A 14,018-nucleotide genomic window follows, 5' to 3' on the forward strand; every position below is an offset into this window, starting at 1 on the left:
ATTTTAATTAGAGTTAGAATAGGCTTGTGAGCAAAAAAATAATCATAATAGGGTACTGAAATTATGAGTTAAGTTCTATTGTACATTGCACTATATGTTATTATTTTGTCAATGATGAACACTTTTCATTAGTTAGGTATTATTAACTGTGAATAATTCAGATTATTAGGAGGCTTGTCTTCTGCTACCCAGGGCATATCTGAGTTATCTGCCCTAATTGTCAATTATTATCTTTTCAGATAAAACAAAATAAATTTAGGTTAAATGGCAAATACAATGACAAAGCAACTTTACATTTAAATAAAAGTTTTCAATCTATTTTTTCTGCTGAGGGTGAGGGGGAACTATTATAATACATACAAATACATATAAATCTCATATATATGAGTTGTATACTTTATATAAATGATTTTCCAAACACTCTTCCAGTCTTTGAAAGCAAATGAAATCATGGCATATAAACTATTTTAAAAATCTATTTACTATTTTCAACATGTTCGCTTCAGAAAATTTTAGAATATTTAAAGCCTCACCTCAGGAATAACAAATATTTAGGTATCAAATCATGACTTTTTTTCCTCCAAGCTCGTTTAAAAAGAAAAATTAGTCCTGAAAACAAATGCGTTGATCTCTAATGTGTTTTACTAGCTCACCTTCAGCACAGAAAGTAGTCATTGGAACATACATGAAGTTAATACTAATGCATACACCGCGTCCACATTACTTCCCATCCCTTATAACCATGTGTTATTCTAGTGTAAGTCACAACTGCTTAGTACTTACACTTTTCATTTATCTCAGTGACCTTTATTTCTGCAGGCACTGGTTGGTGATAAGTCGCTGGCATTTTGGTTGATGGATGCTGAAATGTATACAAACATGAGTGTTTTGACTCCTTTCACTCCAGTTATTGATCGTGGAATACAGCTTCATAAAATGATTCGACTCATTACTCACGGGCTTGGTGGAGAAGGTTATCTCAATTTCATGGGTAAGTGTGAGTTAAACATATATCCAATCTGTGTTTAAAATGTTAACTTATGTATGACATAAATCTTGTAGAATATTTTGATTTTGCCTTTCAGATTTAGAATATAAAATTACCACATAATTTCTTTAATATGCTGTTATGTGTAAATTGAAAAAATAAAATTAAACCACTGTAAGATTATTGTTATACTAATACATGATATAAAAGTACAGTCTAAAAGCTGGTATTTTATTGACTATTGCTCTCAGCAAGTGGGCTTAACTATTTCAAAAACCCAGAGTTATTATTGTCTGAACTTAATCATTCAGAGTTTATTTTATTATTGTAGTATTTGCACGTTAAATATAAGATGTAACTGTGAAATCATAAGATAGTAAGCTTGTATTATTGGTCTTCTTTGAGATAATTGTACACCAGTATACCTCTGTTTTAAATGTAAAAACTTAGGCCCAGGGATATTGCAATGGGAAAAAATGATTTATTTTTGAAAATAGAACAATAGGAATAGTCAAAGGTCATTGTTGTCTGAAGGCTCTTGAATAATAAAATATACAAATCAACTGTTCATTTGGTGAACAATGAACATTTGAAATTTTGTGTTTTAGGAGATTTTACCAGCTTTTAGGCTAGAGAGGGACAGAAAGACTTTAGAATACATATGGGAGGCTGATTTATTTTCCTGTAATAAAAGCCTTATAACTTTGGATTAATTCATTTCTATTTGGAAGTTTTTATAAGAAATCTCAAATTGGACTTTAAAGGCCTCTAGAGGTTAGGAAGCCAAGCCCAAAAAAACATACACTAAATTTCAGCTGGACTAACTACCTATACCTTTCGGTATGTTGCTCATGTCTCATTTTCACCAAAATTTGTTAACATTCCTAACCTGCTAGGAAGTGCCCTTCCTGACATGTGTGAGGCTGTCCTGTGTTAGCTTAGTCTTCAGGCCAGGTTTCCTGGGTTGACTTTGCAACCATTGGTTCAATAAGTTTAGTCAGTGTTAGTTCCTTAAAAGTAACTGATCCTACTTGACTCAGTAAGCATCATTCTCCAATATGGACATCCCAATAAGGTCTCAGGGCCTCAGTTATACAACCAATTTGTTTTATATCCTGATGAATAGGTGGAGTCTATGAACCTATAAAAATTACCATGTCGCCATATAAGGGAGGGAGAACTAGAGGGTAAGTGAGGGCTTTAAAATGTTTTCCTTCATTTATAAAAAGTACAATTTATTAAATTATTATAATCTATAAAAAGGATTTCCTTTATATCTGGAAACAAAAACAATTTTTCAAAGAACAAAAATAAACTAGACATCTGAGTTTATTCAGGCAACCCTGTGTTGTTAGTATTCTTGAAGCCAACTGCATCTGAAAATATAGAAATCCTGACTCAGTCCACTGCTTTAGTCTGGAAGTTGTATAAGTGACATCAGAGCAGATGCCTCTACCAAAGAGTCTGGAGTTGATTGCACATCTGCCATTTTGGAGCTGGTTATCCCAGAAGGTTCTGAATTTTAGATTGAGGCCCCTGCCGAGACCTCAGTGCATTTCACCTGGAGCTATTCCTGCTACTCATCAGGGCTAGGGCTTGTGCCTGTCATTGGGGTGTCGCATATACCCATCTGCTTCTGCTGAAGCTGGAACTTACCCATGTGTGCCACCTACTGGCTGCAGGCTGAACTGCTCAACCCAGTCAAAAAAGTGATGAGATAAGCTTCAGGAGACCTCTGCCATTCATTCTGACTCTGCAGGAGGCAGTGAACCTGCTCATATGCCCAGTACATCATGACTACAACCAGCATCAGAAAAAGTCACCACACAAAGGATATCTATAAGAAAGGAACTCACACAGAGTCTTTGACACTGAAAGCACCCAGCACCGAAATCAGGTGATCACAACACACAGTCACAAGGGTGAAAAAAAGAAAACAGACAATCTAAAATAAATTAAAATATAATGAGAAATAGTCTATCCAGATGAGAAGGAACCAGGAAAACAATTCTTGTAATATTAAAGAAAAACAAAAAACAAACAACAACAACAACAAAAAAAACACACCTTTACAACACCCCCAAAGTATCACACTAACTCTCCAGTAAGGGATCCAAACCAAAATGAAAATTTTGAAATACTAGATAAAGAATTCAAAATATTGATTGTAAAGAACCTCAATGAGATCCAGGAGAAAGCTGTAAACCAACACAAAGAAATCAGAAAAGCAATTTAGAATAAGAATGAAAAATTTTCGAAAGAAATAGAGACTTATAGAATTTCTGAAAAAAAAAATTCATCTAGGGAATTACAAAATATAATGGAAACTTTTAACAATAGGTTAGACCAAGCAGAAGAAGGAATTTCAGAGACCTAAGAAAAGTCTTTCAAATTAGTGCAATTGGACAAAAATTAAGAAAAAAGAATTTTAAAAAATGAACTAAGTCTTTGAGAAATATGGAATTATAGGCCGGGTGTGGTGGCTCATGCCTGTAATGCTAGCACTCTGGGAGGCTGAGGCGGGCTGATTGTTTGAGCTCAGGAGTTCAAGACCAGCCTGAGCAAAAGCGAGACCCTGTCTCTACTAAAAATAGAAAGAAATGATTTGGACAGCTAAAAATGTATATATAGAAAAATTAGCTGGGCATAGTGGTGCATGCCCGTAGTCCCAGCTACTCGGGAGGCTGAGGCAGAAGGATCGCTTGAGCCCAGGAGTGTGAGGTTGCTGTGAGCTAGGGTGATGCCATGGCACTCTAGCCTGGGCAAAAGAGTGAGACTCTGTCTCAAAAAAAGAGAGAAATATGGGATTATATAAAGTGACCAAACCTATGAATCTTAGGTATTCCTGAGGAAGAAGAAGAAAAATCAGAAAGTTTGGAAAACCAAACTTTTCCTCGATTTCCTCAATTATTCCTGAGGAAAACTTCCCTGGCCTTGCTAGAGATTTAGCCATCTAGATATAAGAAGCTCAGTGAACTTCTGGGAGATTCATTATAAGAAGGACTTTATCAAGGCATATAGTAGTCAGATTATCCAAAGTCAATGTGAAGGAAAGAATACTAAAAGCAGCAAGACAGAAGCATCTTATCCCCCAAAAGGAAATCCTGTCAGACTTACAGCATACTTCTCAGCAGAAACCTTAAAAGTCAGAAGAGATTGGGGTTCTATTTTTAGTCTTCTTAAACACAATACCTGTCAGCTAAGAATTTTGTATCCTGCTAAACTAAGTTTCAAGAATTAGGTAGAAATAAAGTCTTTCCCAGACAAACAAATACTAAGGGAATTTGTTACCAGGAGATCCACCCTCCAAGAAATGCTCAAAGGGGTTTTAAACATCAAAATGAAAGGTTGATACTCACCATTATAAAAACATATGAAGGTATAAAACTCACAGAGCTTATAAAATAGTAACACAATTAAGAATACAAAGCAACTAGGTAACAATCAAAATTATAACAGGAGTAATACCTCTCCTATATTAACTTGGAACAGAAATAGACTAAATGCCCTGCTTAAAAGATACAGATTGGCAGAATGGATAAAATGACAGAATCCAAATATATGCTTCTTTCAAAAAGCTTACTTAACTGATAAAGATTTTTATACACTCAAGGTAAAGAAAAGGAAAAAGTATTCCATGCTAATGCAAACCAAAGAGAGCAGGAGTGGTTATATTTATATCAGACAAAACAGATGTAAATCAAGAACAGTAGAACAAGTAAAAAAAGACAAAGAAGGGCTGGGCACAGCGGCTCACACCTATAATCCCAGCACTTTGAGAGGCTGAGGCAAGAAGATTGCTTGAGTACAGGGGTTTGAGACCAACCTGAGCAAGAGCAAGATTCAATAATGTTAAAATGACCGTACTGCCCAAAGCAATCTTCAATGCAATTCTTATTAAAATATCAGTGTGTTTGTGTGTGTGTCATTTTGCACAGAACTAGAAAAAAAATCCTAAAATTTATATGGAACCAAAAAAGAGCCTAAATACCCAAAGCACTCCTAAGCAAGAAACACAAAACTGGAGGCATCACATTACCTGGCTTCAAATTATACTGTCAGGCTGTCATAACCAAAACACCATGATACTAGCATAAAAACGGACATTCTAGTTGTACAACTAGAAAATGGCAGCAGCTGGTTGGTTGCCTTTTTCTTCTAATTTCCAATTTGAGAAAATTAAAACTATTCTTAGATTAATGTTTACATTAGCCACAAATGTATGGTTTATGAATATCTTTTAGGGAAAAGGTAGAGCATAGTGTTTAAGAAAACTATTGGTTTAGAATCGAAGCTTGTCCCCTAAGTTAGCTGTGTGACTAGGGTAAGATGCATCTTCAGTCTGTACCTTTGTTGCTCAGTGGTAAAATGGAGTAGTGCCTGCCTCACACGATTGTTTTGAGGGTGAAATGATTCAATACATGTACAAAACACAGAATATTTCCAGGCATGTAGCTTACAGCTGACTTTTATTTAAATTTATTATTACTATTTTTAATATTATCAGTTATTCCATTAAGTATATGTCTCCTGAATGATGATGTTCTAATATCATCTGAATATTTCTTTAGAATCTTGTCTGACGGTGCATAGTAGAATGTAAAAGTTTCTTTAAAATGTTAAATTCATTTATACTTTAAAGCATCAGGAAAGGTAATAATTCTTTGTTAAAAGTCAATGACATTTTCCCAGTTTATATTATGTGATAAATTAAGCCATTTCTACAGTAAGTCTCACCAATAAGAAATATTACTTTTTTTTATTTTTCATTTACACTGATGTCCAATGAATGTTGCTGCTAAAACAACCTTAACTTTCATGTATGTGAAGGTCTGAGGGTTGCCTCAACTTGTTTTCTTTTCTAGGATAAGCCAATATCATATTGATCAGTTAATACTTATTATGTATCTATTGTGTATTTTCTGTATGTATGTATAATTGTGTGTCTGTGTGCATACGTACACGTACACAACATCAGATAAAATTTAACATGTTTTTCTGGTGTGCCTGTGCACAGAATTTCTACACATACACACACACACACACACACACACACACACACAGAAGGCAGATTGACTTGAGGCAAGTTCAATTTTAAAAGTGAATTTGAGATATAAATATTAAACTATAAATGTAATATATTCATACACATTCTAGAATTATTTTAGCAGAATTTATAAAATTCCTTCATGCTTCAGACATTTGTATGTATCTACTGTACACCAGACATTGCTTAGTGGTGGATATTCAGAGCTGAAAAACAGTTCTTGCCCTCAAAACCTCAAAACCCAAAGGGGAATGCAGACCAGTAAAAAACAAGTGTCTTTATACTAACACATGCACCAGGTACTGTGATAGACATAAGTAGAGAATGTCACGTAAATATGTAGGAAACTGGCTTAGGAATTGTTGGTGGAATTTATGAGATACTTTAGCCAGAACAAATGGAATAGAAAGGCACAAGAAAGTCATGCAGTGAAAATCCCTAAGAGCCTAACTAAGAGTAGGACTGAAGAAATGTAGTAATGATTTGAGACTAAAGTCAATTGGGAATATTAAACTTCAAATAAATGAAAAAATGGAGCCTAAAAAATCAATTTAGAAGACATTCATTGGCAAGTTTAGTGAAAAGATGATTTTCAATGATTTTAAAATATTGTGAACTGTTCAGTAAGAAAGACCTAGTGTTAATGACTAAGTGGCTTTATGATTTATTTTTTTCTCTTTATAATATAACTAAAAGGATATGGTTTAATATAAAACATGGAATTGTTGATAATCTCTATGAATATGCCTTTGCTACTTTTTAATAATCTTTGGCTAAGTATGTTTGATTTTTAAAAATAAATATAAAATGAAAAACTTCAGCTTTATGTATAGGATGACCTCAATGAATGTATGTTAATTGTATGTAAACTGTTAAAGCAATTAAAAGGAGAAAAAATGAGGGTAGGAGTATGTTTTGTCTAGCTTTATAGTTATTATCTGGTTATCATGGAAAAGTTTTCCTTTTCTAATCCAGTCAGCTGAGGCATAGGCATTAGAGTCACGGGTCCTCATCATGTGACTCCTTAGGAATTGCCATAAAAAGGCTTGTTAGGCAGGCAAATTGACTACTACGTCTGGTCATCACACTACTAGGGAGATGAAATGCCAAGACTGATACTGCAATATTAATTCCATATACTATCAAAGTAGTGGCATTAGTAGAATTTTGTTATTAAAGACTGCTTAGAATTCTAAAATACAAGAGACAAAACCAAATAGTTAATTAATTTTAAATACAAACATGTACAAACATTTTAAAATATAAAGTAAAGCATACAATAAAATATAAGCCTTAAGCATATATCTTGCTCCTTTAAAATATTGGCAAACAAGATAGAATGTAATTTTAAGAATCAGCTACCTAAATGAAATGAAGAAAATTTAATCATAAATTCAAAAATGAAATAATATCTAGTGGTTTTTTAAATGTGAATTTCAAAAATAACTTGCATAAAAATATCGTCATCATTGAGTTGCTCGTGGTTTTTGTGAGATATTTTCTGGCTTCTCAGAAAGCTCTTTGTAATTCCGTACTAGACTGGGAGAAAGTTATACTGAACAGCTGACTCCCAATATTTTCTTCATTTTTAAGTGATAAAGTCCCTTATCTAATAACTTTAAGAATTTTTTTAAAAAATAACTTTTGGTTTTTTGTAGGGACTGCAATTTTTTTTCTCAATAGCTTTCTACCAGTTTTGTTTCAAAGGAAGCTGTTTTGCTTTTCCCCATGGTTTGGCTTCTTCCTCACTTTCATCATATATAGGCAGAGATTCAAATGTAGAGTGAGATGAATCACTTTCAACTGTCATGTTAATATTTCACTTATGCAAAAAGTGGTTGACCTAATGTAAGAATTATTCTTTAAACAGAGGCTTTTTCTCATCTGTCATTTTCTTCTTCTTCTTGGGGATTATAGTGTTATATAGAAGAGCACTTTTTAAAATAAGTACACCTTCATTCAATGTGAAATTTCAATGCTTTATATAACTCTCTGGGTATATCTGAAAACATAAATGATTCAGATTACTCATTTAAAAAAATACTGAACTAGCAGTGTCAAATCAACAAAACTAGCAACATCTCACTACTATAAAGTAGCACAGTATTCTGGTAAACCGAAAACTCATGTTGTCATCATAGGAGGCCAGTACCTTATCCACTAGCCACTGGGGCTTAGCTATGTTGTCATCATAAAACACATACTCTTCATGACATCAGATGCTGATACATAAGTTGAAATATCAGAAGAAACCTGGAATCAACTGAACTCATTGATTTGTTCATTCATTCATTCATTCATTCAAATTAAACTCATTGTTTCCATATCTACTCTTTTCTTCTTCAGTAAAGTTAAAAAAGAGGAAATAAGTAAAAAAAAAAAAAATGTACAAATGTGTGTGCAGATAACAACAGTAGGGAAATGATGTAAGAAGTCAGAGTCCCAAAATCCTGTGTCTCTTTTCCCCTCCTCCCACTTTGAATTCACCTGTTTTTTTTTTTCTCCATTTTTTTTGTTTGTTTTAGAGTTAAGAACCTGTAGATATACTGTCTTGACTTTAAAAGTATGATTCTACCATTAAAAGCAATTGTGTTGTCTTTATCTTTTATACAGGGAATGGTAGAAGATCAAAATAAGCTTATTTTTTTCATTTTCCACATGTATGTACACATTTGCAAAAAGACTTTTCTTTATGGTTTTTTTAGACTCTTTAGAAACGCTTACCTTCTTTTATTCTAACTGAATTCAGAGAATTAAGAGCCAGTGTTGTTCCAATTCAAACTTCAAACTTTTAAAGACATACTGTGTAGACATGATTATTGAACTTACAATGTAATTGCTACCCCTTTACTAAGGCCTAGAACATCCTTTATGATCTAACTCCTGCCTACCTTTCCAACCCAGTATCCCTGCTACCTATTTCTTAAGTACTAAACTATGATTACACCAGTCTTCTTTTCATTTTCTTATACCAAGAAGTAAAAAGTAGGCAGGAATTAGATCATAAACGATATTATACGTGTACTTTTTGAAAACACATCTAGCAATGTTATGCAACTTTACTTTGTATGAACCCCATCACAGTCTTTTTCATCTTCTCTCTTTTCAGATTTGGGAATATCTTGGATAGTTGGAGATTCATAATGTCTTGCTTATAATTATGGGAGGAACAACATGTGATTTTGTACAACAATCATACCTTAAGAGTTAATAGACCAGTTTCGAGTTCTGATTGTGCTGGTAATCAGGATACTTTGAACAAGCTAAATAAATTCTCCATACTATACATTGTTTTAAATAAGAGTCAATTATATATTTTTAAGATTTCTTTCTAATTTAAAACTTTATTACCTAGGTTAATTAGAATTTAGCACTATAAGGGAAATACTTAGTGACTCATGTATTTTAGTCTGAAAATTAATATGGATTTTGGCTTTACAAAAATTAGTAAGCAAAGAAAAATGGCAATTATTTTCTTTATAAGAATTGAGTTTCGAAGAAGTTTTTAAGTATAATATTTATTAATGTGCTATATTTGAATGACAGATATTCTGCCTGTTCTCTTATAGCTGTGACCATAGCTGCTAGATTTTTCCATTAACACTTTTCCTCCAGATTTTAACAGGGCACATGGATAGCCAGAATGAGTACATTCCCCAGGTTCTCTTGAAGCCTGATGAAGCTATGTGACCACCAGTTATGGCCAGTGGAATGTTAATGGTAGTGATGTGTGTACAACTCACAGGTCATGCTCTTAAATGGCAGGGCCATGAGCGTCTCTGCTTCCTTGTCCTTTCTCCTCCTAACCACTGGCTGGAATACCATATCATGGGAATGGCAGAATAACAAGCTAAAAAGATACTAGTTGGCCTTTACATATTGCTATCCATTACTATTATAATTGAATTATTTTTTAAATGGCATATTTCCCAGTTTACATGTCCTATAATCCTTTCTATCTTAGTTTTCAAATCAACATAAAATTTAATTTCCAATGTCTTATATCTAAATAAGTTTTTAAAAAAATATTTCCCCATTGTTTACCCTTACTAGTACTGTCTGTAATAATTATACTCAAAACATCAAAACATTTTCTTTCAAGTAAAATTTGAAAATTTTGTAAAACTTTAAATATTTCCTACTGTACTTAAAAATATTCCATAAAACTGACATGTGACTAGTGAATGAGGTAACTCTTTTAGGTATATCTCTTTTCTGATATCATTCACATGCAATTACTTTGGTATTTCTTTTAAGATCTTTACTGAATACTTTAAAATGTACATATGTATTTTTTGGAGGAAAATAGCTAGAATTTTTATGGCATTTAAATATTTTATAACTCCTCCTAGACAGCTTCCAATCTGTGTATGAGTATAATCTCTCTCCATTTATGTGTGCACATATATATGTACACATATATATATACATATCTCTCTCCATATATACATATACATACATTCATCTGCCTACATTCCCCCCACACACACACACACACAATGCCGTTAAAGTCTTTTTTTTCCCCCCTCAAGCCAACCTTTTAAGATTAGTCCTTAAACCATTTGGGAACTTCTGGAATCTTTGCTTTCATTCACTCATTCATTAATTCAGATAGCTATTATTATAAGTACACATTCTGTGCCAGGAATTTTGTCAGGTGTACACAGTGCTTGAGATACAGCAGTGGACAGGGCAGATATAGTCTCTGTCCTCAGGTAGCTTAATTTCTGTTAGAGGCAGCAAACTTAAAATGACAAATATGTAAAAATAAAAAAATAGCTGCAAACAAGTGACACAAAACAAAAATGTTAAAATATGGACTAGTAAGATGGTTCTAAGATAGATCTTTAAAGATTTGAGTCATGCTTTGTAAAGAGCACAGAAAAGAAGTCTCTAAAGAGAGATGACAGAGTGTTCAAAGGACTTCAGGTGAGAAAAAGCTTGGGACATTTAAGGAAATGAAAGGAGATTGGTGTAATTGTAAATTTGTGCTCCAGAAATAGGGAGAAGAGATATTTGGTTGGAAAGGTAGGCAGGAGTTAGATCATAAAGGACGTTATAGGCTGTGGTAAAGGGGTGGCCATCACATTACAAGTTCAGGTGGCTTTTAGAGAGAGTCCAGTCTGTTTGAGGAGGATAACTTTTGTTTTTTGAGGACTGAATGGGTCAAGAGTGAATGCAGGGAGGGATACCACTCGAGAGGTTGTTGAAGTAGTCAAGAAGAGTGACAATGATAGTGTGGAGATAGAAGGAGGCAAGAAGATTCAAAATGTAATTTTGGAGGTAGAATTAATTGACAAGTCTTGCTATAGTAGTTTAGACAGAAGAAAAAGAGAAGAATCAAAGAATGACTTAATATTTTTGGCTTAAGCAGACCAGTAGATAGTAATATCACTTAGTACTATGAGAAAAATAATGTTAGGGAGTCAGGTTAGGAATGAAAGTAAGGAATCTAGTTTTAGATGTATTATCTTCAAGTTTCTTTTAAGTACTCAAAGTGACAAACAGTTGATACTCAGAGAAGATAACAAGGCTGGAGAAATAAAATATGGAAGACTTCAACATATAAATGTTGTTAGAGCCATGATACTAATGAAGTCAGCTCCTATTAATAGAATTGAGAACTGTGACCCTGGAAGTAAAGAAGGCCCAGGGCAGAGGCAAAAGGAACACTGATGTCTAAAAAAGAGAAGCGAGCAAAAGAGACTAAGAAGGAATGAGGGGGGAAAAGAAGAAAAACCTCAAGACCATAGCAGCATGAGTAGTATTTCAAGGAGGAGGAAATGGCCATCCATTTAGAATGATGCTAAGCAGTTGAATAAAATGAAGACAAATAAGTTGCTGGTGGTGAATCAGATAAGGGTGACGTTGAGGGGATGATGTGCATGGCAGCCAGACTGGAGTGGGTTTAAGAGTGAAATGAAAGTCAAGTAATACTCTTGGAAACAGCTCTTTTGAGATATTTGTCTAATAAAAGGAGCAGATAAGCAAGATGGCAATTGGAGTGGGATGGGGATCAAGTGAGGTTTGTTTTCCTATGAAATATAAGAACGTTTGTGTTCAGATAGGGCTTCTTCAAAGCAGGTGGTTCCACAGTGAGAGCAAGATCAATAAAGAAGAGAAAGGGGCTGCCTGATGGAGAACTCTAGTTCCAGAGCACAAGCAGAAGGGTTAATATTTATACAAAGAGATACTCCTCTCTAGAAATAAAAGAAGAAAATGGATACAGGTGTATGTTAGTTGTAAACAGGGTTTTGTGAAAATGAAAGTTCATGTTTGATAGCTGTTATATTCTCAGGTCATCACGAAGAATGAAAGGAGGAAGGAATTACAGATGTTTGAGAAAAGAGTGGAAAGTATGAAGTAGACATTTCCAGGAGTAAAAATATTAGAGAACTATAGTAGGATGTCTAGGTAATATTGCATGCTTATTTGATATTTGTAATTGAAACATCAAACTGAATCAGTCTCTTGGTTATATGTCGTTTTTCCTACAAAGGTCAGGGTTGATCAAGGTTTGAAGTTTTGTCAGGCACCTGTCAAAAAGAAGGAAGGATTTTGAAAGTACTAGCAAATTGCTAATACAATAGAGAACCAATAAACCACTGGTTCTCAAAATTGTCTGCACATTAGAATCACCTGGGGAGTTTCAAATACTACTTATGTCTGTGTTTTACCCCTAGAAATTGTGATTTAATTGGTCCAAGGCTGTGCCCTGGACATTGAAAAGAGAATTTTTAAAAGATTCCCAGGTAATTCTTAAGGCTAGGAAGTAAAGAGAGAATTCTAAGAGGATGTAAAAGATATAAGAAAGTTCTCTTTTTATAAAATGGTGATCATAGAGTGTATATCAGGAGAATTTAGGAGGAAGGGAGGGAAGGAGGAGGGAAGTTCAAACAGATTATGGTGTGTGGTGTGTTCAACCATCAACAAATGGCCAGGAAGCTAGTCTTGGACTTCCCGTGACAAACAAGGCGAACCTGAGTGGGGCCATTACTTGGTGTTACTGAGGAGGTTTCTAAAATATATTTTTATCAATACATAAAGTTTAAATCAGAAGCCTTTTCTGTGTTTCTTATGTTGTGTGTGTATCTGTTTGTACATAAATATGTACCAAAATGTATATAAATAGGTTTATATATAAACTAAAATTATGGCTATAGAGAACAAACTATTTTTTGTTTATAATGTGGGTCATCTGACACATATAAATATGTTTTTATTGCTTTCTTATTTAGGAATCTCATTATCACGAAGTTAGGCTGGTTTTTGTAATGAGTGATACCTGTGGAGAAAGAAGCATAATTACAAACTGGCAATTTTCTCTCTCAGCAGTATTATGAAATTTCCATTACTAAATTCGAAGGATTTTCTCAATATGATTATATTGTATTTTGACATTTGAAAATTCTGTGGGACATTCTTTAATGAGTATGTTACATTCTCCCCAAAGCCACAGGGAAAGTTGGATGGATTTTGTCCTAAGTGTCAGTCTGCATTTATTGATAGCTACATTAGACTTCTGTATAAAATGTGTGATCTTACTTCACATTTTCCATCTGTGGTTGTTTAGTGTCAAACTTGTAAATTCTTCTTTTTTTCTGATACATAGGAATACAATAAAAATTTAAATGTCTTCCTGCTAAGTGCTGGAATTGAAGCAGTTATAGGAAGACAAAAATACACTCTCCTGAACAGTAGGAGTGCTAATTTTTGGCATTTTCTCTTAGCTTGTTGAGGCAAGTTTACTGAATGTAACATGACTCAGAGAAGTCTATAAAACCGAGCTGTGAAAAACTGAAAAATTCTCAATATGAGCAATTGTAAATGGCTTGAAGCTCTGTTAAAATGCTCAGAGACACAAATAGCATATATTCTGAATGGCAGAGACTTAAAAAGTAATGGGCCTGATTTGATTCATGGCACACTGATAACCAATTTTAGCTGGCATTTAACGAGAAGCTACCATGAGCCTGACATTGT

The 14,018-nt window shown here is 33.8% G+C and overlaps 1 protein-coding gene across 2 annotated transcripts in view; it reads left to right on the plus strand.

Annotated features, from left to right (window-relative positions):
- The window catches only part of GBE1 (1,4-alpha-glucan branching enzyme 1), a 263,584-nt gene that overhangs the window by 188,577 nt on the left and 60,989 nt on the right, over positions 1-14,018 (plus strand). For both annotated transcript variants that reach the window (XM_045540452.1, XM_045540453.1), the window contains exon 12: positions 820-991. In XM_045540452.1, the coding sequence (XP_045396408.1) occupies positions 820-991 (172 nt within the window). The remainder of the gene's footprint in view (positions 1-819; positions 992-14,018) is intronic.

This window comes from Lemur catta, chromosome 1, assembly GCF_020740605.2.
Source record: "Lemur catta isolate mLemCat1 chromosome 1, mLemCat1.pri, whole genome shotgun sequence".
Taxonomy (NCBI): domain Eukaryota; kingdom Metazoa; phylum Chordata; class Mammalia; order Primates; family Lemuridae; genus Lemur; species Lemur catta.